General features: G+C 51.2%; 1 protein-coding gene across 1 annotated transcript in view; it reads right to left on the bottom strand.

The window, feature by feature from the left end:
- The window catches only part of syne2b (spectrin repeat containing, nuclear envelope 2b), a 75,504-nt gene that overhangs the window by 9,188 nt on the left and 42,959 nt on the right, over positions 1-23,357 (bottom strand). The window contains exons 41-74 of the mRNA XM_088401460.1: positions 20,094-20,376; positions 19,794-20,006; positions 19,100-19,354; positions 15,949-16,239; positions 15,664-15,891; positions 15,475-15,591; positions 14,111-14,422; positions 13,693-14,013; positions 13,446-13,624; positions 13,143-13,359; positions 12,953-13,051; positions 12,700-12,864; positions 12,270-12,617; positions 12,072-12,202; positions 11,155-11,284; positions 10,923-11,090; positions 8,349-10,844; positions 8,114-8,269; positions 7,832-8,043; positions 5,414-7,421; positions 4,896-5,218; positions 4,684-4,828; positions 3,270-3,470; positions 2,907-3,166; positions 2,387-2,546; positions 2,155-2,307; positions 1,885-2,025; positions 1,650-1,811; positions 1,419-1,556; positions 1,148-1,333; positions 958-1,071; positions 734-886; positions 503-670; positions 355-432 (exon numbers count right to left, since the gene is read on the bottom strand). Of these exons, the coding sequence (XP_088257586.1) occupies positions 355-432; positions 503-670; positions 734-886; positions 958-1,071; positions 1,148-1,333; positions 1,419-1,556; positions 1,650-1,811; positions 1,885-2,025; positions 2,155-2,307; positions 2,387-2,546; positions 2,907-3,166; positions 3,270-3,470; positions 4,684-4,828; positions 4,896-5,218; positions 5,414-7,421; positions 7,832-8,043; positions 8,114-8,269; positions 8,349-10,844; positions 10,923-11,090; positions 11,155-11,284; positions 12,072-12,202; positions 12,270-12,617; positions 12,700-12,864; positions 12,953-13,051; positions 13,143-13,359; positions 13,446-13,624; positions 13,693-14,013; positions 14,111-14,422; positions 15,475-15,591; positions 15,664-15,891; positions 15,949-16,239; positions 19,100-19,354; positions 19,794-20,006; positions 20,094-20,376 (10,711 nt within the window). The remainder of the gene's footprint in view (positions 1-354; positions 433-502; positions 671-733; positions 887-957; positions 1,072-1,147; positions 1,334-1,418; positions 1,557-1,649; positions 1,812-1,884; positions 2,026-2,154; positions 2,308-2,386; positions 2,547-2,906; positions 3,167-3,269; positions 3,471-4,683; positions 4,829-4,895; positions 5,219-5,413; positions 7,422-7,831; positions 8,044-8,113; positions 8,270-8,348; positions 10,845-10,922; positions 11,091-11,154; positions 11,285-12,071; positions 12,203-12,269; positions 12,618-12,699; positions 12,865-12,952; positions 13,052-13,142; positions 13,360-13,445; positions 13,625-13,692; positions 14,014-14,110; positions 14,423-15,474; positions 15,592-15,663; positions 15,892-15,948; positions 16,240-19,099; positions 19,355-19,793; positions 20,007-20,093; positions 20,377-23,357) is intronic.

Here is a 23,357-nt window from a genome sequence, read left to right as displayed (position 1 = left end):
CGATGGCACAGTATCATCTTGAAATAGTATCACTGGGACTCAAACACGTGCGCCTGCACCTGCCTTCACTTCCTGAGCCTGCCCTGCGGTTTCCCCGCTGGCCTAATCAGCCGAATGGCCGCGAACGACTCAAAAGTGGACAAGGGTGACAGGGCGGACCCGCTGCCTCTTTGCTTGGCATCAAAGCGCAAATGCAAACACAGCGACATGACTAAAACTGACATCATATCAGAGATTGACAAGGAGATGCAGGAAGTGACAATGTTTTTTTGGGTGCCTAAAAAACAGCAGCAAGCAGTAGATGGGCGCAAAAAGCCAGGTGGGCTATGCCTCCCGCAAACAAACGGCCCTTACCGGAACGATGTGGGCCACCCCTCCGTGCCTCTGCCCAGGTGCGGCTTCCTTTGCCTCGTTTGGCTCGGGGTCATCGACCTGTAACAAACACCAATCGGTTTGGACTTGTGAGGAGAATTCCAAGATTGCGCTGGCTCACCTTGCTCACCTCCCTCACCTGGCTCACCTTGCTCTCCTCGCTCTCCTCACTCTCCTCACTCTTCTCCCTCTCTTCTAAGCTGCTGGGCAGCTCGAGCTCCATCAGGGACATTGCCTGCCGGCTTTCGCCTCGAGCCCGTTGAGCGGGAAGCTGCTGGATGGATAGAGCCTGGATCTTCTGAAATGAGAGCGAGACACACGGTGGGCAGCCTCGACCGACCCGCTTGACGGAGCAACTCACCTTCTCGAGGTCCAGCAGCGAGGTTTGCAGCTGATTTATGAGCCTTAAAACAGTCAAGGTCTTATCCGTCTTCTCCGGAAGACGAAGGAGCAATTTGGCTTTCTGGAAATTGGTAATGCTGCTCCTCATGGAGCGAGTCCTCCGCTCGAGCATCTGCGCGGCGCCACGAACTTTGTGAGTACGCGGGGGCCGGGCGCACTTGTGATGCACAAGTGACACGTCACCTTGAGATGTTTCTGCTTGGGGCTGGACAATGTCTCCGGGGAGCAGAGGAGGCTCTTGATCTCGGCCACATCTGTCTCCATTTTGACGGCTTCTGTCTCCATCGCCATCACCTCCTTGGCGAGACGGCGCCGACAGACATGAACAAGGCAGCGACTCGCCATGTGGAAATGTTGAGAGAGGGAGACTCACGGCGGCGGCGCGCTCCATTTGCGACAAAGATTCGGCAAAGCTGTTCTGGACGGCCGCCAGTTGTCGGTCGGCTTCGGCCCGCTGCTCCCAATGAGCAGAGACGTCCACCACCTGAGACATCTGCTCCAAGACCGAAGAGAAGCTCTCCAAGGCGTTTCTGATCTGCGCGGCGTCCTTCAACACCGTCTGTGGCGTCACCATGCCAAAAGAGCGCGGGCAGAAGAGCGAGTCAGCGCAACTGCGACACTTGCGGGGCTCAGGCTCATCTGACCTGCAGCGCTGTGACGTGCTCTCTCAGACATTTGGAGTTGGTGTACGTGCGGGGGGTGGCTAGCCAAGCCTGCGACTCCAACATCCAACTCTTGGAGCTGGTGATCATCTCCCGATGCTCCTCCAGCCAACCTTGCGTCTGAGAACAAGGCGGAACTTTGCATCGAGCCTGATCGGCCACAAAGAAATGGTGTCCAAGTGAAAGCAGAGCACAACAAAATCACTCTCCCACCTTGCCAATGAGCGCCGTCTTCTGCTCGGCCCGCTCAGTGAGTTGAACGCACAGCTGCTGCACCACTGCCAGTCGTTGCGTCAGCGACGGCGCGTGGTCCCACACATCGGCCTCCAGCGCTGCCACCTGCTCGTGCCACTTCTTCAGCTCGTGCCACACCAGCTGCATGGAGTTTCAACAATGGGGCTTGAGGGGGTTTCCCGGTTTAGGGCGTGATGACCCCCGCCCCATCCACCTTCTGAGCCCGCTTTGCGTCCGCCATGTTGCAACTCCTGTCTTGTAGCCACTCCTGCACTGAGCGCAGGCCAACTTGAGTCTCCAGCAGCTCGGCTTCGATTCTGTGTGCGGGTCCGCTTGTCTCCATGGTGTCTTCGACCTGGATGGACAAATTGGGTAAGGCAGGCTTGCAAAGCAGGAATTCTTGTTGTTTCGCTGTGGAGTCAGTTCTACGAGTTTTGAAATTTCTGGACACCGCTTGAATGAAAATGGCGCAGACTCAGTTTACCTTAGCCTGAACTTGCTCCAGAGCCTTTTGGACCTCCTGCAGTCGTCCGTGGATCTCCGGCGGGACCACGTCCAACTCCAGGTACTTTGACGTGAGTCGCTCCCGAATGCCCCGGACCAGCGCTTTCTGGACGCACAACTGGCCGTGGAGCACCTGAAAAGGCGGGCGAATGCAAACTTTTATTTGAAAGGTGAACGGGCCACGTCGCTCATGAGCCGGACGGAGCTTGTACCTTCAGTTCTACTATGCCGCTGCTTGGATCCATCTGAGACAAGAGGCTGTCAGCCTTTGTCAACCACACCCACACCACCTGCAGCTCCTCCTGCAATTTTTTGTTGTCCTCCAGCTCCAGCTTTATCTGTTCCAAACCGTCTCGGCTACTCCGCTTGACCCTAAGGAACCACACGCAACAAACGGACGGCCAAAACAAATCAAAGCCAGCTGCCGCTCGGGGCCAGTAACCCGGACAACATCTATAAATTCAACTCCAATCCCAATATGGACCTTTTGGAGAATATTCACTCATAGTAGCCTCCTACTGGGCTGCACTGGTCGTGGCACATGTGCAGTGTGTAGCAGTGTACTCCAATGGCATTCCCACATCAAACCCTGATAAAGTCATCCAAAGCTGTCACTGAACCAAATAAGTGCCCCAAGCAAAGTTTCCGTCAACCAACCTAAAGCCAAACAGAGAGCAAATAGGCGTCGCCCTCGCTAAAGGCCTGGGAGCAAAGGCGCTGGGTACCGCTTACCTTCCGTAGGCGGCCCGTATGGCTTGCAGATGCTGGCAGAGGGGTGTGGGCGGCGCCTCTTCCGTGCCGTCGGGGACACCCAGCAGCCTGGCGACGCGCTGTTCCAGGGCGCATAGTGCACCGTATTCACAGTCCAGTCTGTCCCAGTACTGCTCCCAGCACTGCTGCAGGTCAACCAGTTCTTTGGTTGAGGTCACCAAGGGGGCAAGCTCGGGGAGGTCCTCCTCTGTCTGCCGCAGCACGGCAGAGGCTTTCTCCACCTGAGAGACAACAGACAACTCCATTTGTGGAGTCCCCTGCCGATGCCAACGCAAAGCATCTCCTTGAGCGCTCACTCAGTCGAGACTTTGGCTAACTACTTACGCTGCGGGCGATGTCGCTCCATTCGACGATCCTTTGCTCGAGTCTCACGCTGAGGCGCCGCGAGCCAAGGCGGAGTTTGATCACACGTGTCCAGGCAGCCGCCGCGGAGGTCTCCCGCTGCGCTTGGCATCGCTGTTCGGGACACCACTCCTCCATCTCCTTCAGTTGCCTCAGCGCAGAGTCCAGATCGGCCCGCAGGACCTGCAGTGGAGCGGAGCAGAGCGGAGCAAAACGGAGCGGTGCGTGTTGATAAATTATAACATAAATAGTTCACCACCACACGGCCCCAAGCACCGGCGTCGACTTCCAGGTGTGTGGCGGTGTGGACTTCTGTCCCCGGAGGTGGCACTTCCAGCCACAGAGGTGGAAGAGAGCTCCATAGAATAGGACCGAGCGTGCGTAAAAGCCATGTCCGAGCCCCATCCACCATCCCCGGACAGCCACCCGGCCGAGCGCCGGCCCACGACTTCCATCCACGGAGGTGAAAGAGAGCTCCGTAGAGTAGGACCGGGCGTGCGTAAAAGCCATGTCTGAGCCCCGTCCACCGTCCCTGGACAGCCACCCGGCCGAGCGCCGACCCAGGACTTCAATCCACAGAGGTGAAAGAAAGCTCCGTAGAGTAGGACCGGGCGTGCGTTTTTCAAACCTTCTGTGTCACTCCAAATCATTAAATCCTTCAAACTCTTCATTCTCCGTGTCACTTACAAACAAAGCCGCTAATGATGCCGGTAGTACGTAGGGCCCTTCGTCATCTTTGTCATCCCGTGATTGAATCTTTGTCCTTTATGTAAACAACCGCCGCGCCGCGCCACTGACGTTACTTGAAATTCAAATTACAGTAATACCTTGCTACATCGCGGTTCGTTTATTGCAGTTTAACTTTTTTTCTTTTTGAATTTTGAAAATTTGTGAAAAAATTCACATATAAGTCGCTCCTCAGTATACATCGCCCCCCCCCCACCCAAACTATGAAAAAACCCGTGACTCATAGTCCGAAAATTACAGTATCTAAAATGGTCCACTAGTTTCTGTTTCCACAACCTTGTATAATAAAGTGCTTGCATCATCTTTACTGATTGACCAGCTGCAGAGGAAGCAATCTAAGTTGTTCTGTTTTCCCCAACGTCGTAAAACACCCCCTGCTCTGATTTGACCAGAGGCCAGTGGTTCACCAAACCTGTCCACTCTCACCTCCACCCTGTTTTCTCTCAATGAATACGCTCTTGCAAGAATTCAAAGTCAGACTTCGTTCGAACATCGCTGTATGCACAGTGACGAATGATTTCTCCACTTGCAAGTGCTCAAAGGGCAGACTGTCTCCCGTGTGGTTCTTGCAAATAAGTTAGAGCGAGCACCACTCTAACAGTGAGGATCAGGTGACGGTTGCGCTCAGCTTTAGCACGTAGATGCCTACCTGGTGTTCTCGCAGCCGCTCGGTGCACTCGTCCAGAGAATGGGCCTCACGAGAGACAAAATACTCCAGGCTGGCTTCTGCGTTCCTGGCATGCAGACTGATTCCCTCGAGGGATTTTGCGTATTTTCTGTTGTTCTCGGCACACCTGTGGATCACATTTTTGAGCAGTGAGACTACTTCTTAGAGCGGCGTCAGGTGAGTAAAAGTTCAACCTGCTGAGCTTCTCCAGCTGAAGGTAGCCTTTTGCTTTAAGTGTGGACATCTTCACAAGGAGTTGACTCAAAGTACTCTCCTGGAGACGCTCTACCCCTAGCGGGGACAGGGGAGGATCGAGGGCAACTTGGCTCAGCTGGTCGACGTGAGTCTGGAAGTGATCCTCCAGTGAGTCTAAGATCTCTTTGGTTTCCTCCAGCTTTTCACCACAGACTCCAGGAAGGAACAGCAGAGAGATCTCAACGTCCCTCAAGAACTGCAGTGCTCGTTTGACAGTTTGGGTGTAGTTTTGCAGTGATGTCCTGGCATCAGAAATGTTGTCCTAAAAGACAAACAATTTAGGTCAGACTTTGCCTTTTGTCTAAAAAGACGGAGACGGGTTCAGTGAGGCTGTTGAAGAGTAAACGCAGCAAGCAAAAAAATACAAATGAGAGTCCTTCGGCTGAGCAGTCCGAAGGACTCTCATTTGTAGCTTTGCTTAAGTACGTCTAGTTGCTGCCAGAAAAGGCCAACTTGCCATTTGGGAGTCGCACCGGCGTAGAACGCAGTTGGTCAATTCTCGGAGATCCGAACGTGCGCTTCCTTCCTCGAGAAGTTCCAGTGCTCTCATTCGCAACTCAAGTGTATTTTTCAGAAAGACTACTTTTTGGAATTGCCTATGGATCCCCGCTTCGTCTGGCGCCATCAGCATGGGCTTCTGGAGCTCCCGGTGAGCATCCCCAAGGAAGGCTCGCATTGTTTTCCTCTCCGAGTCCAGATCCAGCTCTTGAAGCACTGCGCACTCGACGGCGCCGAGACCCTCAAAGATTTTCGTCTTCGTGTTTTGAAGGCTCTCCTCATTTTGCTGAAGTCTGCGTTGCTCGGAGCGCAGCTGAGCGGGGTCGAAGTCGGTGGAGATCATCTGGAGTTTGGACACGACCTCCTTGCAACGCCCTTTGATCAGAGGAAAATGACACAGAAGCTTGTGGTAGGTCTTGTAGCGCTCCTCCGCCCGTGTGTCTTCTTTGGTCTGACAAAGTTGCTCCTCCATGGCCTTTTTCAGGGCCTCTGCATTCTGCCTCATGCAGAGGTACTTGTGTTGCTCGCTGGCCTTCAGTCGCAGGGCTGTCAGTTGGTTCTGAATTTCAGCAATGACTGAGTCAAATTCATTCGTCTTCTCTTCCTGAGTCCAGGCCCAGAGTAGGCCAATCGTAGAGCGGTGCTCCAAAAGCTGGTCTTGGAAGCCTAACACCTCCAGCGATTCTGTCAGGGTGGAGAACCTCAGTTGGTGCAGCTGGTCTTGCATCCGCCTCAGGCTATGTTCAACGGTGACAAGCTCCCTCTCGCTGGAGTCTACAGACCGTGCGTGTTCCTCAAACTCCTTCCTCTCGGCCCGCCAGCAGCTGCCAATGTTGCTGATGTCTTCCCGGAGCTGGGTGAGCTTGTCAAAGAGTTGGCAGCTCTCCGCCACGCTGAGCTCCGAAGCTATGTCTTTGGTCTGCATGAAAAGCGCCTCGCAGGTGGCGCACTGCTTTTCCACCTGGATTGGCACCTCGTGGCTCTCGCCATCAGCAGTCGCAAAGTCCGTTCGGACGGTTTCCAGCGTCTCTCTTTGCAGATGAGCTCCCACCCAGTAATCAAGATTGGCAATCCGCTCGGCCACTGCTTCTCTGATGCGCAGCCCCGATTCCAAGTGCGCGGTGGCGTCAGTCAGCTTCTGGATGAGCGACTTTGAGTGTTCTTGGAGACATTCGAGCATGGAGTGCACGAAGGGTATTTCCTCCACTCCTTCCAGCTGCGGCAGGAGTTCCGTCGCCGCCTTCACCTGTAACTCGAGTTGTCTGTGTTTGGCCATGACTTGTGACTGCAGTTTTTTCAAGGCCCCGAGTTGCTGGTGCACCTCCTCAGGGAGCAGAGGCACTCTGGTGCACATGCCCTCGATGCTGCTCTCCATCTGCTTGGCCCATGAGAGACCGTCCCTCCCCAGGGTCAGGACTTTCTTGGTGACGGCATCGCCGCTTATCAGGATTTTAGAGGCCATCCACTCCTCCGTAAGACAAAGTTGGTCCTTGACGTTGGCAAGCGCTTTCTTGATCTCGTCTCGTTCTTTGGGCCATACGTTTGAGGGCAGCGCCTCCGACCTCTCCTTCAAGTGGTAATACTTGACGTGGGCTGCTTTGACCTCAGCGTGCGCAATCATCAGCTGCGTGACTTTGGCGCAGTCCCACAGGGACCCTTCCAGCTGTTGACTGAGCGATTCCAAGTGTCCCCGCAGATACGACAACTCCAGCAAGAGATCGCTGCAACTCCGGGCCTGAACATCCGACCGATGCAGTGCCTTCTCTGCGGCATGCTCCAGCGCGCTCCAGTCCTCTTGTTGAGTCTCAATCACATTCTTTGCAGCTGCGCGGTGCGCATGGCCAAGTAGAGGATGCAGTCTTGTGTGAATGCCCAGCAGCTCCCCAAGGACACTACGGTTCTCCTTGAGAGCGCTCTTGGTGGAGTTCAGGCACTCTGCCTCTTGGTGGTGGCTCTCTGCCGGGGCACTACGAGAAAAAACAGTTGAGTCAGTACAACAGATATAAAGCTTGACTTTCCTCTTCTGTCTCCAAACTATTTGGTTTGTAGTGTCTTTTTCAATGTTTAGCTTCAGTTTTGCTACTTCTTCAGGTGTGACAGTTCTATCTTTGCCCTCACGTGGTCTTTCATTGGCTTGTTGTTTTTCTCATTGGAGCGTCTTGGCTCCGGAGGTCTTTTTGTTTGTTTTTGTTTGTGATCAACATCACTCAAAAGAGCAGACAATTTGAGTGAGAAGTCACTTTATGTTGGGTGCCATGAAAAGTTATGACAAGTGGTCAAGGAGAGCCGCAGCGCCATGTTTGTAGGACAAACTGGTAAGGGCCTGCTGTAGGCCACACCCCTCGCCAGACGCACACATTGAAGTTGAGGGACTTACAGTCCAGACATATCCAGTTGAGCTGCCAAGTGTTCCAAGGTGGTCTTGACTTTGTCGTTTTGTTGAAAAAAGTTCTGTACAAGCTGAAGCCGCTGGACTTTGTCTATTACGACGGCGGCTGCATCGCGAGCAGCTGCACTCCAGCGCTTCTCCAGAGAGTCACCTTCCACTTCCAGCAGGGCGGCCTGCTCCCTGGCCGTGTCATGACACTTCTGCGAGTGAGCGGGCAAACATTTTAGAGGCCTTGTGGCACTTTCTCTCGTCCTTGGCATCAAGTCTCACCTTAGCCTCCTTCAGCTGCCGGCTCATAGCAGTAACCTGGAGCTCGGCTGAGCGATTCCTACAGCTCACAAGGTTTGACACGAGGCCGCACAGCAAAACGTTCGGGTCGCCACTTGTGGAGCTCATCAGCTCTGCTAGACAATCATCACACGAGTCCTGTGAGGGCAAATTTATTTGACAAGGCGATGAAAAACTTTTCATTCTCTTAATCAGACGAACGGCAGCCGCCGCGTACCTTGTGAAAGATTTCCATCTCTGCCGTTGCCTTCAGCTCTGAGAAGATGTCCATCAACGAAGCTCTTTCTGCTACGTCAGTGTCCGACTCGGACCTCTTGACGCTGGCTTGGCGCATCTGCAAAGTGCCTGTTGCGTACACTTCACACCTACTGACGTTTTGGCTTTGCTCCGTTGGTGCATCCATTTGCCGGGCTTCTGTTTGGGCTGCAGCGAGCGCCTTGGGGTCAGGCTGGCAGGGAGCCTCAGCGAGGCTCTCGGGAGATTCTTCTTGAGGCATTGTCATGAAAGACTCACCTTGACTGATCTCATTCGCCTTGGAGTCAGGCTGGCAGGGAGCCTCAGTGAGCTCTGGAGATTCTTCTCGTGCCATTATCATCGAAGTCTCACCTTGGCTGAACTCATTCGCCTCGGGGTCAGGCTGGCAGGGAGCCTCAGCAAGGCTCTCTGAAAATTCTTCTCGTGGCATTGTCATTAAAGACTCACCTTGGCTTAGCTCTTTCATTTTGCTCTCTTGCGTCACAGCCATGTGGGCGTCAACAAGACTTGCAGCCAGTGGCACTGTGCCAATTTCTTCCGTTTGGATGAGCTGCGGTGGCTTCTCCTCGTGGTTGCACTCCGCTTTGTCTTTTTGGGGAACAGACACGGCTTTGCCCGCGTTTTGTTCTGAGCTGGTGTCTGGCTTCCCTCCCGGAGACATTTCGTCGTCTGTGGCTTTCTCTGGCTCTTCCACCGCTTCTGTTTCGAGTTTGTCTTTGTTCTGCTCTTGACATGCTTTTATCTCAACTTGTACAAGACGCACATGGGGCCCCATGTGAATTGTCACAGGAGTATCTTGCAAAACGCCCACAGGCAAGGAGGCTCCGTCGTGCTCCTCGTCGTCAGTCGGTCTTTGCAGGTTGATCTCCGCCTGGCAGGTCTTTTCCACGTCCTCGTCGCATAATACAATCTCCACCAATTGTGCTGCTAAAGCCATGGGAGATTCCCCTTGCAGTGCAGTCTCAGCAGAAAAGTCCATCTGAATATTCAGTTGTAAAGCATCCGCTGGAGCTCCATCTCGAGAGAGGCATCTTTTTGCGTTGTTGTTGTCAACCGCAACGTCTTTGGCGCTGGCTTGGCCCGCTGGTTCCCTCGCAACTTCGAGCAGTTCCAACTCAATAACGGCTTGCATGGGTGAGCTCACTTGTGTGATGCACAGAGCTTGGGCTGACTTAGCAAGATTTTTACCTTCATCATTTTCAGAGGCGCCTCGCTCAACAGCAACTGGGCTTCTCTCAATGGGTCTTGGGGCGACCTTAAAACTCTTTGATAGCTTGCTGTCCACCAAAACAGAAGCCGCGGGCTCAGGGACAACCACGTTAGTGGCGGCGAGGTCTGGCTCACCGTAGAGTGAGGCAGCTTTGTGTTTGGGGGACTTTGGAGGTTCTTGTGGAATCATCTCGCGCTTTGCCAATTCTTCAGCATATGCCACATCGGCGCATCCGAGCCTCGCGGGGTGTCCCTCTTTGGGAATTGGCGGGGGGGCATTTGAGCGCTTTGGCTTTCTTTTCGGTGGCCGTGGAGCCGCGACTCCTTTCGTTTGCTCACTACCATCCTGCAACTGCTCTGCCGTTTCATGGAAATGGGGCTCGGCGGCCTTAAATTTTCTTTTGGGTGGTGAAATCTCTCCTTCCGCTTCAACGAGTTCAGAGCTGGGAACTACTAAAGCTGAGGATGTTCCCCCCACTTCCTGAGGAAGTTGACTCATTGCAGACTCAATCAGTCCCATGCCGACTGTCGCTTCCTGACTCGCAGACTCCTTTTGTGCCTCCTCACAAACTGTGTGCTCTGCTGCATATGCTAGACCTTCCCTGGCTGCTGTTGGGAGCTTTGGAGTAACCATGATATTTGTTGATCTTCTTGTGGGCGGTGAGACATTTCTTTGGTACACAGTAGCAAATTGAGCGATTCCGGCAGCAGCCTCTTCTGGGTGATTTTGGTCAGATACTATGTCAGCGTGTCTCGTTGCTCTGACAACCTCAGTCATGCCACAAGCTTGCCCACTTGCAGAGACTTCTGTTGCTTCTTCGCAGACTGGATGTTCCCGGTCATGGAGATTCGATTCTTGTGTCGTCTCTTTTACAGGTACTTGTGTGGAAAACTTGACGCTCTTTGACTTTCTTGCAGGTGGTGAAATCTTCCCTTCCTTCATGTGAACAACTTGAGAGAATCCTGTGCCAAAGTGAGAACCTGAGGATGTTTTTCTACTTTCCAATTCTAGTGCAGCTTTATTGGAGATGGCAGATACAATGATATCCGTGACAAAGTGAGCGACTTGTTCATTTGTTGCCGTTGGAAATGTGTTTTGCTCAACTGGAGACTTTGTCTCAGCTGATTGTTTGTTCTTCCACAGTGGTGGCGCCATCAAAGACATCTTTGCCTCCTTGGGCTGAGCGTCCAGAGCGGCAATAGCACTCAGATGACCGTTAGGTGTGGCTTCACCCTTGGCATTGGGTTCCTACATGAAAAAATTCACATGACTATTCCAGGAACAGCACTCACAAGCATAATACAAAGGATGTTTTCAATACGTTACCTCCTGACATTGAGACATTTTCAGCATCCCTGCTTCTCTGAGAACCTCAGAGATGTCTTGTGAAAGTTGCTCAAACACATCCCGGTCCAGGCAGTCGCTCAAAAACTGCCGCTGCTCAAATGCCTCGCCAAGAACAGCCAGCAGCCGTTGCCTTTCATCTTCTGGCTCCTAACAAAAATCAGACGTGAAAAACTGAGGGAGGGCCCCAAAAGCGACCGCGAATGAGGCCCACCTGCAGGGACATGCCGGATTGCGAAGGCTCGCTGCCATTCCAGTCCTGCAGCGCTTGCAAGGAATGGCTGAGACAGCAAGCCATGTTTGCGGAACAGCTTCGTTGCTGCTGGCTCAGTCTTGACTCTAGACTGAAGGAAAACGCACGATTATCTGGATTACAACGACATTGTGACCAACGACGAATTTGTGACCAACGACGTCCGGTACAAGGAGACATTCTTTATGCAGACAGCAGAAAACAACCCCAAATTGCCATGCAGCTCCTCAAACATGGAAAAATGATGGCACAGTCATACTGAAATGCTTCTCCATCTTCTTAGATTTGATTTGTGGCTTTCGGCTTTCTCTCAACTGTCTAGAAATTGATGTCCTGCAACTTCCCAAACAAAGCTTGTTTTGGTCAAGTTGAATGATGTGATTTTTTCTATCAAAGCACATTTTCATTTTTGTTTTAATTTCTTTGGTAAGTCAATCAAATTCCTGCAGAACAGAAGATATAAATAGCAAACACCAGTTTCAGTGCATCCAATGCCTTACAAAGGACCGAGGCCCAAAACAGAGCCCTGGGGGACACCACAAGCAATATCCAGTTAAGATGAAGAAACATCACCTGTTTATCCTGTACACATGCTAGCTGTGAAACTTGTACTAGCACACCTAAAAACTCTGCCAAGTCACTCCCAAAACGCTGTGTCCTACTGCCAAAGGCAAAAGATGAATGCAATGAGGTGGGCCACCCGGATATGAGATGATGGCTCTCCTTGAAATCAACAACGACCCTCCAAAGTACCCAAGTCCTGTCTGTTTGGTTTTTCCAGACAAGCACTCATCCAACAATTGGACACAACTTGCGGTTTTGAAAGTTAGAACGTGTCGAACTTGTCGTGCGCGTGACTCGGCTTCGCTGTCTGGTACCTTTCATGTTGCTGGCACAGGGACTGCACCATGATTCTTATTTCGCTGGGAAGATCCCTGTCGGCAGCAGCAAGCTCCTGGTTGAGCATGTCAATGTGGACACGGAGCTCCTGCAGCGACTTTTCATAATTCTGCCGCAATAGAAAGACGTGACGTGTCGTGGGTTCAGTGCTCGACGGTCAGAATGTGAAAACCCACCCGCAGGCTGTCCCAGTGACGCCGCATCTGACAGACACCATTCTGCGATCCGATGTGGCCGAGCACCCGGTCCAGAGAACTCAACTCCCACAGCAAAGCAGCAGCTTTCTCCTTCAGCTCATGGGTCCAATGCGCCGCCTGGCAGTCCAGCTCCCGCAGGCGGGCTTCACAGGCCCTCAAGCGCTCCCTCAGGTACTGTTCCGAGGTGGCGCAGAGCTCGCCCAGGTGGCTGACCGCCAGTGTCAGTGCATCGCCGCCTTCGGAGGTGCAGAGGCCGAGCAGATGCTCTCTAGCGGCATCCAGCTCCTTCATTTCTTTCTGCTCCCGGTCTACAGTCTGGAGTAAGGCCTGAGGAGAGCGCCGCGCCAAGCCCATCAAGACGAAAGCCCCGAGAGCCTGTTTCCTGGCTCATCCAGCCCGCTCGGCTGACCTTGAGTGTGTTGATGGCACCGTGAAGACGTGCTCTGTCATCCGTAGGATCTTCCAGTCTTTTCACCTGCTCTCGCAACCAATCCTGCGCCGCTTCATGCTGTTCTAGCAGCTGGGCCACTCGCCTCTCGGCCACAATTCCTTGCTCCAGACGGGTTGCAGTGTCCTGATGGCAGGTAGGCATGCGTGCCGAGCGCAGAGCAACATGTCTTCATCCGGCTGGCAAGGAAAGGGTGTGGCGCAGACAAACTCACCGTTAGGTCTTGGAGCAAGGCCGAGACGGAATACACCATGCCGGCGCAGGTAGAATCAACCCAGTCAGGGTCCTGGGTGGCCTCAAACAGTTCTGCGGCCTGCACAACATTTGGAACACAACCGGTGACTTGACTATCCACATACGAGTGACATACTGCCGTTACTTTGAAGGACATATTGAAGTTCTACCCGCGTGCGTAGATCTAAGAGGAGGGGTCCCATGGCCGAGGCCTTGTCCAGCAGGGACCGGGCTCCCTCCGCCGCTTGACTGCGCTCACCCAGGCCGGGCCAAGGGAAGGCGCAAGGCAGATTGGACGTCTCCGTCCAGAGTTGGGCCAGACGAGCCTTGGCCTGTCCTCGCTGAGACAAACAGGACACCAGAAGGTCCTCCACACTCTGCAGTTGTCTAGTGGACAGCGGTGGACAAAAACTCAACAGAGGGCTTTGGGGAGGTGCCTGCTGCCAGAAAAGTACTTGAGTGTCCGTCAGTACCTGCTTGCCCTTTCTGCCGCCTGCAGCACAGTCCCAAACTGCTCCTGCAGCTGCTTGAGGTTGGTCTGCATCTGCAGTCTGCTGTCCTGTTCCAAGTCCTGGTGGTCGCCCAGGCTCTGCGCTCGCCTCTGCAGATCCCACAGTCGACTCTCTCCACTGGATCCGGAGCTCAAGATCATCTGGAGACACGGCATGTGCACTGGTCTCTGGGTGCAGAGAAAGTTGCGCTATTTGCCGGACCACTCACGTGCACCGTGCTGAGCCGCTCTTCTATCTGGGCCCGGCCACCTCCAGCGTCCATTTTACTGACACTGTCGAGCTGCGTCTGCAGCTGGTCCACCCAGGCTTGGGCGCCGGACGCCTGGCTGAAAAAGGCTTGCAGCTCCCGGGAAAGTGAGTAGAGGACCTCGGCTTTGCTCAGGGCATTTTCGGCGTCGCGCAACAGTGCCGCCCACAGCTCCTCCAGGGCTGTGAGCGACTCAGGCTTGGCACCATGGCAGAGATCCCAACTTTGTTTCTGCAGCTCGGCCATCTTGCTGTCACCTTGTGGTTTGGAGCTCAGGATGTCCTGACACAAGGAGAACAGACGGACTAACTCATGACCCAACCACCAACGACGTTGAGCTCTTGCTCATTCAACTTAAGGCTCACGCATCGCCAGCTACCTGCGCCATTTTTATGGAGACTTGGGGGTCCTTGCCAAGATGCAGGGAATTGAGTTTCTGTTGCTTCTCTTGCAGCCAGGCTCGGACTTCCCGTCTGGCCTCTTGGTGCGCCTTCAGCCGATCCTCTTGAGCTATCTGCTGTTCTGCCGCGTGGAGCGCTGCCTTGGCGGCCTCGAGGATTCCCCTCCACTGGTCCTCGGCGTCCTGAACTGCCTTACGCAAAAGCACCGGTCCAGGCTCCTGAGCGCACACGCTCTGCCTCTTCAGCTCCTGGACTTTCTCATCTCCAGTGTGCTTGGCGCTAACAATGCTCTGATAAAAGATGATGACGATGATGTGCAAGATATGGGCAGAGACTACGGCAACGGAAGATAGTCACAGTCATGACACAATTTATTGTTTATTTTTTGTTTCCATTAGTTATTAATCTATTTATTTATTTGTTTGACCTATTTATTTATTATTTATTATTTGAGCTGCTTAATATTTATTTATATTAAGCTGTATTCTGTTATCGATGTATTGTTTATCTGTTTATCTATCTGTGTGTTTCTGTGTCTCACTGCTGGCTCTTGAATTTTCCTCTGGGGATCAATATCTGCCCCTCTGCCTCTGCCCTTGCTTCTGCCCCTGCGCCCGCATCTGCCGCTGTGCCCGCCTCTGCCTCTGCGCCCACCTGCCTGCCTATCTATGACGGACATCTTGAACATAACTCAACACTATCTATCTGTCTGTCCGTCTGTCCGTCCGTCCGTCCGTCCGTCCGTCTAGTGCAGGCGGAATCTCAGTTAAGTAAAGTGATTTCTCTTATGCTCTTTCTTTTTCACTGGAGAAGATCTTTTTGGTCCGCAGGGGCAATAAAGTGCGACCATGCATCGTCAATCAGTTGTCGTATGTGGAGGGCCACCTCCCAGCTGATGAGGATGCTTCAAGGGAGCGTCAATTGTTCCATGCAGCCCCACGAGTGAGAGGTGGCAAAATCCAGCTGGGGGGGTAGGCCATTTTGAATCCTGCAGTCGACAGTAGGGTTTTTTGAGTTTTTCCTTGCCCTCCTGGGAATTATGATCAGGGGATGTTGAGAATAATTGTCAATTTTGCACGTGAAGCCCTTTGACACTTGTGATATAGGGCTATATAAATAAACTTGACTTGACTGAAGATGGCATCACGGCGGGCTCATCTTACGATTGTCACGTGACCAGAAAAAGGGTGACTCCCGATTGCGCGCAACAATCAAACTGGCAGACCCAAGATGAAACCCAGAGGCAGCTCGCTGAGCAGTGAATCGTCCGACCGTGCATGTCCGCGGGACATCAAGTGCGTCAGTCGATCAAGAAATTGTGTCTCGTAGTGGCGGCATTCACCTGCGCGGCATGCAGCCACTCTTGCGCTGTGGCTTGAGCAGGGAGCAAATCCAGCTGATGTTGAAGGTCAGCGAGCCAGCCCTTGGTTTCCTGCAGGAAGCTTTGGAATGCCTTCAGCTGAAAAGCACAAGATGCCATGAGGATCACAAGTAGCAGCAAATAACAAAAGCATTGTTGTTTCCTCATCACCTCCGAGTTTCTGGACTCCGCCTCTTGGTTGATCTGTGCCGTGGCCTCCTTCTTCAGCTGTCCGGCCACCTGCAGAACTTTGCGCCAACGTTCCTCTGCGTCTTTGACTGCCTGTTGAACTTGACATTTTTGGTCTTCGTCCACATCATGGCGGTCAAACAAGGTCTGGCCGCGACTCCTCAGGTTCTCGACCAGACAGTCACCATCAGGTTTGGACTGCAGTACATCCTGGAAAACCGAGCAGAGCTCAATGGCCTCAAAAGCATTTATCCATTTTCTACCAACCTGCGCTGGGCGGCAGCTGTATTCAGGAGGCGAGCGGACGCCAGCAGCTTGCAGCTGGCACTCTCGCTCTTGCAACCAGGACTGCATGCTTTGACTGTGAGCCTCAAAGTCATGGACAAGGCTCCGCATTTGGGCCTCCTGGCAGATCCTCAGGAGTGACTTCCACTGCAGCTCCGTGTCTTGCAGCAGGTGTGCCACCTCAGGATTACAGCCCTCATCAAGCAGGTGCTCCACTTCCCTCTTCAGCTCCGCGATTTGACGTTGGCCTTCATCCCGGCAAGACAAAACAGCCTGCAGGTGAAGACGCAGAACCAGAAGCAAAAGTCATATGATGGTGCCGCGAATGGCCGTCTCGGTGACTCGCTCTTTGCCACTTTGTGTTATTTTGTGTGTTTTTTGCAACTTCTGCTGCCCATCCCGGACAGTCTTTTCCTGGCACTTTCTCTCCGGTTTTCACGTACCCAGGCAGTTTGATGGAGATTCTAGCCGGAGCGGCAGCGCTCTACAAGTTCTGCTGGAGACGGCGGCGTGGCAAGCGCGCCGGAGCCCTCGTGAAATTGAGGCAGAGAGGCTTCCGTGCTCCCCTACCATCAATTCATCTGGCGAGTGTCCGCTCCCTGGCGAACAAGATGGATAAACTGCTGCTTCTCATCCCAAGGAACCCGGACGTAAGCAGATCCGCCGACCTGTGCTTCACCGAAACGTGGTTCAACAAACACATCCCTGACCACGCCGTACAGCTGCCTGGATTTCGGCTCCTACGCGCGGATCGCAGCACAGAGCTCACGGGAAAAACAAAGTGAGGTGGTCTATGCTTCTACATGAAGGTTGGTGTACTGATGTCACAGTGTTGAAAGAGTCTTACAGCCCTCTCTTAGAAACACTTTTAAAAACTGCCAGCCGTTTTATTTACCACGGAAGTTATCCTCGATCGAAATGGCAGCTGTTTACATTCCACCGCACGCACGTGGGATCGAAGCCATGCAGCTGCTGGCTGACCAGATAACAGACATGGAGAAAAAACTCCCAAACTCACTGATCATTGTTTTGGGGAATTTTAACAGAGCGAACCTCACACACGAACTCTGAAAAATACAGACAGCACATTACGTGTCCCATCAGAGGCACACAGACACTGGACCACTGCTACAGCAGTACGTGCAGTAATAAAGGACACATATTGCTCTGTGCCCCACCCATGCAGCTTTAGGACTTTCAGACCACTGTTTAGTTCATCTGATCCCAATCTACAGGCAGAAATTAAAAACTAAGCCTGTGGTGAGGACTATGCGGAAATGGACAGTGGAGTCAAAAAAGGACCTCCGAGCCTGTTTTGACTGCACCCATTGGGGTGTTTTGGAAGCTGCAACTTCAGACCTGCATGAACTCGCCGACACTGTGACATCATACATCAGCTTTTGTGAGGACTTGTGTGTGCAGACTAAGACCTGCACGTACAACAACAACAAACTGTGATTTACACCAAACCTCAGGATGCTGCGCAAAGCCAAGGAGGAGGCCTACTAGGAGTGGGGAATGTGACCTGTTCAGGCAGGCCAGAAACACATTGACCCGAGAGATCAGGAAAGCTAAGAGGAGCTTGGCGAGACACCTCTCTGCCAACCCTGATCCCTCATCAGTGTGGAAATGCCTACAGAGCATCACAGGCTTCAAGAAACCAACCCCCCCCACCCCCATCCTGTGGAGAACCCAAGGCTTGCAAACCAGCTAAAAAGGTATTACTGCAGGTTTGAACGGTCCTATCACACAACAGGACATCCTGCATCACAATCAACCTCCACACCTCCCCCCACAACCCCCCTGTTCACACCTCCATTGCCGTTAACACCGTATCGCTCTCTCTTTCAGAACCCGTGCCCGCACTTCAGATCTGTGAGGAGGAGGTGTGTCAGATGTTCCGGAGACAGAAGGTCAGGAAGGCACCAGGCCCAAACAGCGTGTCCCCCTCCTGCCTGAAAGTCTGTGCTGAACAGCTGGCACCCACCTTTACACGGATCTTCAAAGGTTCCCTGGAGCTGCCTTCGTGCTTCAAAAGCTCCACTATCGTACCGGTGGCCAAGAAGTCCACCATCACATGATTGATTACAGTGTGTACTCTCCCCATTGCTATTCTTTCTCTATACCGATGATTGCTCCTCAGGCGACTCTTCTGTGAAGCTCCTGAAGTATGCGGACGGCACCACTCTCATCGGACTGATCCGGGACGGTGATGAGACTGTGTACAGACTGGAGGTGGAGCGGCAGGTCCACTGGTGTAGCCAAAACCACCTGGAGCCGCGCAAGACCGTAATGATAGTGGACTTCAGGAGAGACCCTTCACCACTTCCACCCCTCACCATCCCCAGTAATGCCATTCCCACCACAGACACCTTCAAGTTCCTGGGATCCACAATCTCCCGGGACCTGAAATAGACCGGCTACATAGACTGTGTCCGGAAGAAGGCCCAGCAGAGGTTGTACTTTCTGAGACAGCTCAGTAAGTTCAACCCGCCACAGGAGCTGCTGAAAACCTTCTACACTGCTATCATCCAGTCTATCCTCTGCACTTCCATCACTGTCTGGTTTGGATTGGCCACCAAACAAGACAAGCACAGACTGGAACGGACAATCAGGTCTGCGGAAACGATAATCGGGACCAACCTCCTATCTATCCAAGACTTGTACCTGTTCAGGACCAGGAAACGTGCAAGTAACATCTCCGCAGACCCTTCTCACCCAGGACACAGTCTGTTCAAATGCCTCCCCTCCGGACAGCGTTACTGAGCGCTGTACACCAAAACCAGGAGACACAGACACAGCTTCTTTCCCAGGCTGTCGCTCTTATGAACTCACACCACTCATAGAGACTCAGAGTCATCACTGTGCAATAACATCCTGTTCTCGTCACTTAAACGTTGTTAGATACCTATACGACGTCAATCGCTTAAATGTTGTACACAGGCTGAGATCAGCCGGAGTCAAATTCCCTGTTTGGCATGCACAAAGCTGGGTCAATCAAGCTGATTCTGATTCTGAAAAGGCATAATCGTGACGCTGGCCTCTTGTTATGCAGAGATGAGAGAGGAGAGTAAGCTTTGTGAATTTGCATTGTTGCTGCTTGGGGGAACTCAAAAACGTGAGAGGAAGGCACCTGCGTCACTCGTAATCGCTCCTGGAGTGGCACGAGAGGCCCGAGAGGGAGAAGCTGCCGTCGACGCTCTTTGATCCACAAGCGAGTGGCCTCAATGCGAGCTGGCAGCGCGGCGTTCTTGATCTGGGCTGAGGCCTCGGCAGCCTCTGTCTGGCCTTTGATCGCTTCCTGGAGCGCCTGGTCCCAGTCCGGACTGTTGCGCGGAGACTGGGCCTGCTCTTTTAGGTGCTGCGCCTCTGACTGCATGGCGGCTTCCTGAAACAATATAGTCAGCACGAAAGAAATATTTTGTTAAGGCTAAGTAAACGTGTGATCACACCACGTGAAGTACGACATTCTATCAACAGCCGCTGCGTCCGTAGACATTCCGAGCGGGCGGCTTTGTTTACAGTACGGCCGTGCGCTCGCTGCCTTGGTGATGATATGAAATTCAAGCTCATTGCAGATCATCACCAGCCCGGCGTATCATAGAGCTTGCACTAAGCTCGTATCTGGGCAAAAGGTGACAACCTGACGTGACTTTTGGCTTGACCGCATTCTTCCATCAATATTTCTTCAGCATGGTGATGGCTGAACGATTTTAGGTCAGTCACGACAGAACAGCATTCTTTCCTCAGGCTTGACAGTCATTTTGCGTTGCCAACTTGCATGGAGAACGGTGCTCCAAACCAAGAGCGCGGAAGGTGAAACTCACCAAATGTTCCCTCTGGGCTGGCTTATCTCTCATCTTGACCTCTTCGACCACATCTTGGGCGGCCCGCAGGATGCTCCTCCACTCATCCTTCAGATCCCGGAGCGTCTGCTGGACTCGCTGTTTGCTGTGTGGGTGCTGTTCGCAAAGACTCTGGCAGTGTAGTTGCAGGCTCCTCATCCTGGTGTCACCCTCCTCTTTTGCGCTCAATACCGCCTGGTGATAGGCACAAGGGAAACAAGAGGGCCGCTGATGGGTTTGTTCTGCGCGTGAGAGAATGCGAGGTGATGTATGAGCTCCAACCTGCGCTTTAAGACCCCTCTCTTGGTACGGCAGATGGCTGCACGCCAAGGTGAAGGAATACAGGAGCTCTTTGAACCAGGTCCCGAGGTACTGGGCCTTGGTAGTAAAGTGGCCCAGCACCCCATCCATGATTTGTTTTTCCTCCTCCGCCTGCGCCCACAGCCGCGCCTCCAGCTTTCGGTAGCGGCGGATGGCGTCGTCGCCATCCTTGAGGATGGGGTCAGCTGTAACGCCATGGCGGCGCACGGAATCCAGCAACTCCACCAGGACGTCGGCCGCTTGGCTATGACAAGGGAAGAGGATGGCAGCTATGAACGATGCCTGCTAGGAGGGTATTAAAGGCAGGTCACTTCACTGCTGTCAGTCAGATGATTCAAAGTGGGTTTATTGTGCTCTCGCAAAAGATCAAAAGCAACATTGTGGATGGCAAGTGCCGTCGTGTCACCCGAACGGAAGGTTCTAGCACAGACATGGGCAAACTATCCGGCCCGCCAAACCTGAATAAATTGTATTATCAAACTGTTAGGGTTGACAGATTAGTTTGATCGCATGATTATGTTGGAATGTAAACTAATGATTAACCAAACATGTCCTGTTCTCACAATGTAGTAAAACAAGTCCCCCTGCACTGCTTGACCAGCTGCAGAGGAAGCAATCAAAGTTGTTCTGTTTCCCCCAACATCGTAAAACAAAATGCTAAGAGCCCCTGCTCTGATTTGACCAGATGCCAGGGGTTCACCAAACCTGTCCATGCTTACCCCACCCTGCTTTCTCTCAATAAATACTCTCTTGCAAGAGACCAAAGGCAGACTGCTTTCGAACACCTCTGTATGATACAGGGTGACGAACGTTTTCTCCAGTTGCAAGTGCTAAAGGGCAAACTGTCTCCAGTGTGGTTCTTGCAAAGACGTCAGAGTGAGCACCACTCTAACACAAACATTTTTTTCGATCATTTTCCCTGCAATTATTGTGTTTAGATGGGGAACGCCCGCTCGCACATTTACTCCCGGAAGCCGTGTCAGAAAGCTTAGTGCACACTCACAAGTGCATGTACGTACTCAGTGGTACGCTCTATATTTCTATCAGTGCCGGATTTCGAGTGTGGGCTGTGACGTCAGCATTCTCGTATTTTGCGCGCTGAGCTTTCAGATATCGTTTTATGCTAAAGCCACCCACAAACCTTCCCCTGGAATCCTTCCATTAAAATGAGTGGCCCAAGGAAAAGAAAGGTGGACACTGAGTGCCGAGTCTTTAAAAAAGAGTGGACAATTTGGCTCGACCTACGTGTGTGAGCAAGACGTTCAGCCACATGAACATCAACAAAGCCGTCACAGATCTAGGTTAACGGACCAACACCTCGGCTCTATCCTAAGAATTGCCACAACAAATTTTACTCCAGACTATGATGCACTGGCAAAAAAACGGAGACCAACAACACTGTTCCCACTGTAAATGAAGGGGAGTTTCTCAAGTTTGTTGTAAAAAAAAAAAAAAGCATTTTGAAAATGATTTGTACATATAGCGGGGATTGAAACTAGCGACGATTCTCATTTTCAAACAATGCAGGATGCTCAAGGACATTGATGCACCATTTGTTTGCGACTAATCTTAACTTTCAAAGTTCTTAAGTCCGACTTTAAGGAAGTGTTTCCCGTTTCCTCACCTCTGTCCCCAGGTGTTTGTGAGTTAAAACTCTGCTCTGATTTTCAGATATCTGTCACCGTGTTGCCGTTTTGATTTCTTTATTACTTTATTTAGATGTATTCTTTCACTGATTCTTTAAGATGATGTATTTGGTCAGAATGTTTGCCATTTGATGTGATTTCACCTCATAAAATAAACATCTTTCATAAATCTGACCTGCAGGTGCTGAAGTAATAGAAACTGTTATTCATAATAATAGTGTCATATTTAACTAGAAAATGCAATTCCTGGAGAAATTGAGTGTGAAGGCGAATACTATGAATACGTTCTTGGGGAATGCTGCCGAATGATGTTGAAACGAGTTGAATTACTTGAGAAATGTAGAAAACAGAGGTGAAAAACAAAATTTGGGAGAATTTGGTGGAATTTCGGAATTTTGGAGAATTTGGTTGAATTTCAATTTGAAAGTTTGGAATTTTTGGAAAGTGTAAAGTTGTGGAATAGGTAGGCAAAAGATGAATAGTTGAAAGTTGGAATGGGTTGAATCGGTTGAAAAATGTAGAAATTAAAGTAGAAAAATGAAATTTTGGAGAACTTGGTTGAATTTCAAATTTTGAATTTTTGGTAAGTCGGAAGTTGTGGAAAAGGTAGGCAAAAAATGAACAGTTGAAAGTTGGAATGGGTTGAATCAGTTGAACAATGTAGAAATTAGAGTAGAAAAATGAAATTTTGGAGAATTTGGTTGAATTTCAAATTTGAAAGTTTGGAATATTTGGGAAGTGGAAAGTTGTGGAATAAGTAGGCAAAAGATGAATAGGTGAAAGTTGGAATGGGTTGAATCGGTTGAAAAATGTAGAAATTAGAGTAGAAAAACGAAATTTTGGAGAACTTGGTTGAATTTCAAATTTGGAATTTTTGGTCAGTGGGAAGTTGTGGAATAGGTAGGCAAAAGATGAACAGTTGAAAGTTGGAATGGGTTGAATCAGTTGAACAATGTAGAAATTAGAGTAGAAAAACAAAATTTTGAGAATTTTGTTGAATTTCAAATTTGAAAGTTTGAAATTTTTGGTAAGTGGGAAGTTGTGGAATAGGTAGGCAAAAGATGAACAATTGAAAGTTGGAATAGGTAGAATCGGTTGAACAATGTAGACAGAGTAGAAAAACGAAATTTTGGAGAATTTGGTTGAATTTCAAATTTTAAAGTTTGGAATTTTTGGTAAGTGAGAAGTTGTGGAATAGGTAGGCAAAAGATGAATAATTGAAAGTTGGAATGGGTTGAATCGGTAGAGAAATGTAGAAATGAGAGTAGAAAAACGAAACTTTGGACAATTTGGTTGAATTTCAAATTTGGAATTTTTGGTGAGTGGGAAGTTGTAGGGTAGGCAAGAGATGAACAATTGAAAGTTGGAATGGGTTAAATTGGTTAAAAATGTAGAAGTTAGAGTAGAAAAATGAATTTTTTGAGAATCTGGTTGTATCTCAAATTTGAAAGTTTGGAATTTTTGGTAAGTGGGAAGTTGTGGAATAGGTAGGCAAAAGATGAAGCGTTGAAAGTTGGAATGGGTTGAATCGGTTCAGAAATGTAGAAATTGGAGTAGAAAAATGAAATTTTGGAGGATT

The sequence above is a fragment of the Syngnathus floridae genome, chromosome 16, assembly GCF_059516105.1.
Source record: "Syngnathus floridae isolate MCC-2025c chromosome 16, RoL_Sflo_1.0, whole genome shotgun sequence".
Classification (NCBI taxonomy): Eukaryota; Metazoa; Chordata; class Actinopteri; order Syngnathiformes; family Syngnathidae; genus Syngnathus; species Syngnathus floridae.
This window is presented reverse-complemented; position numbering and strand designations above follow the sequence as displayed.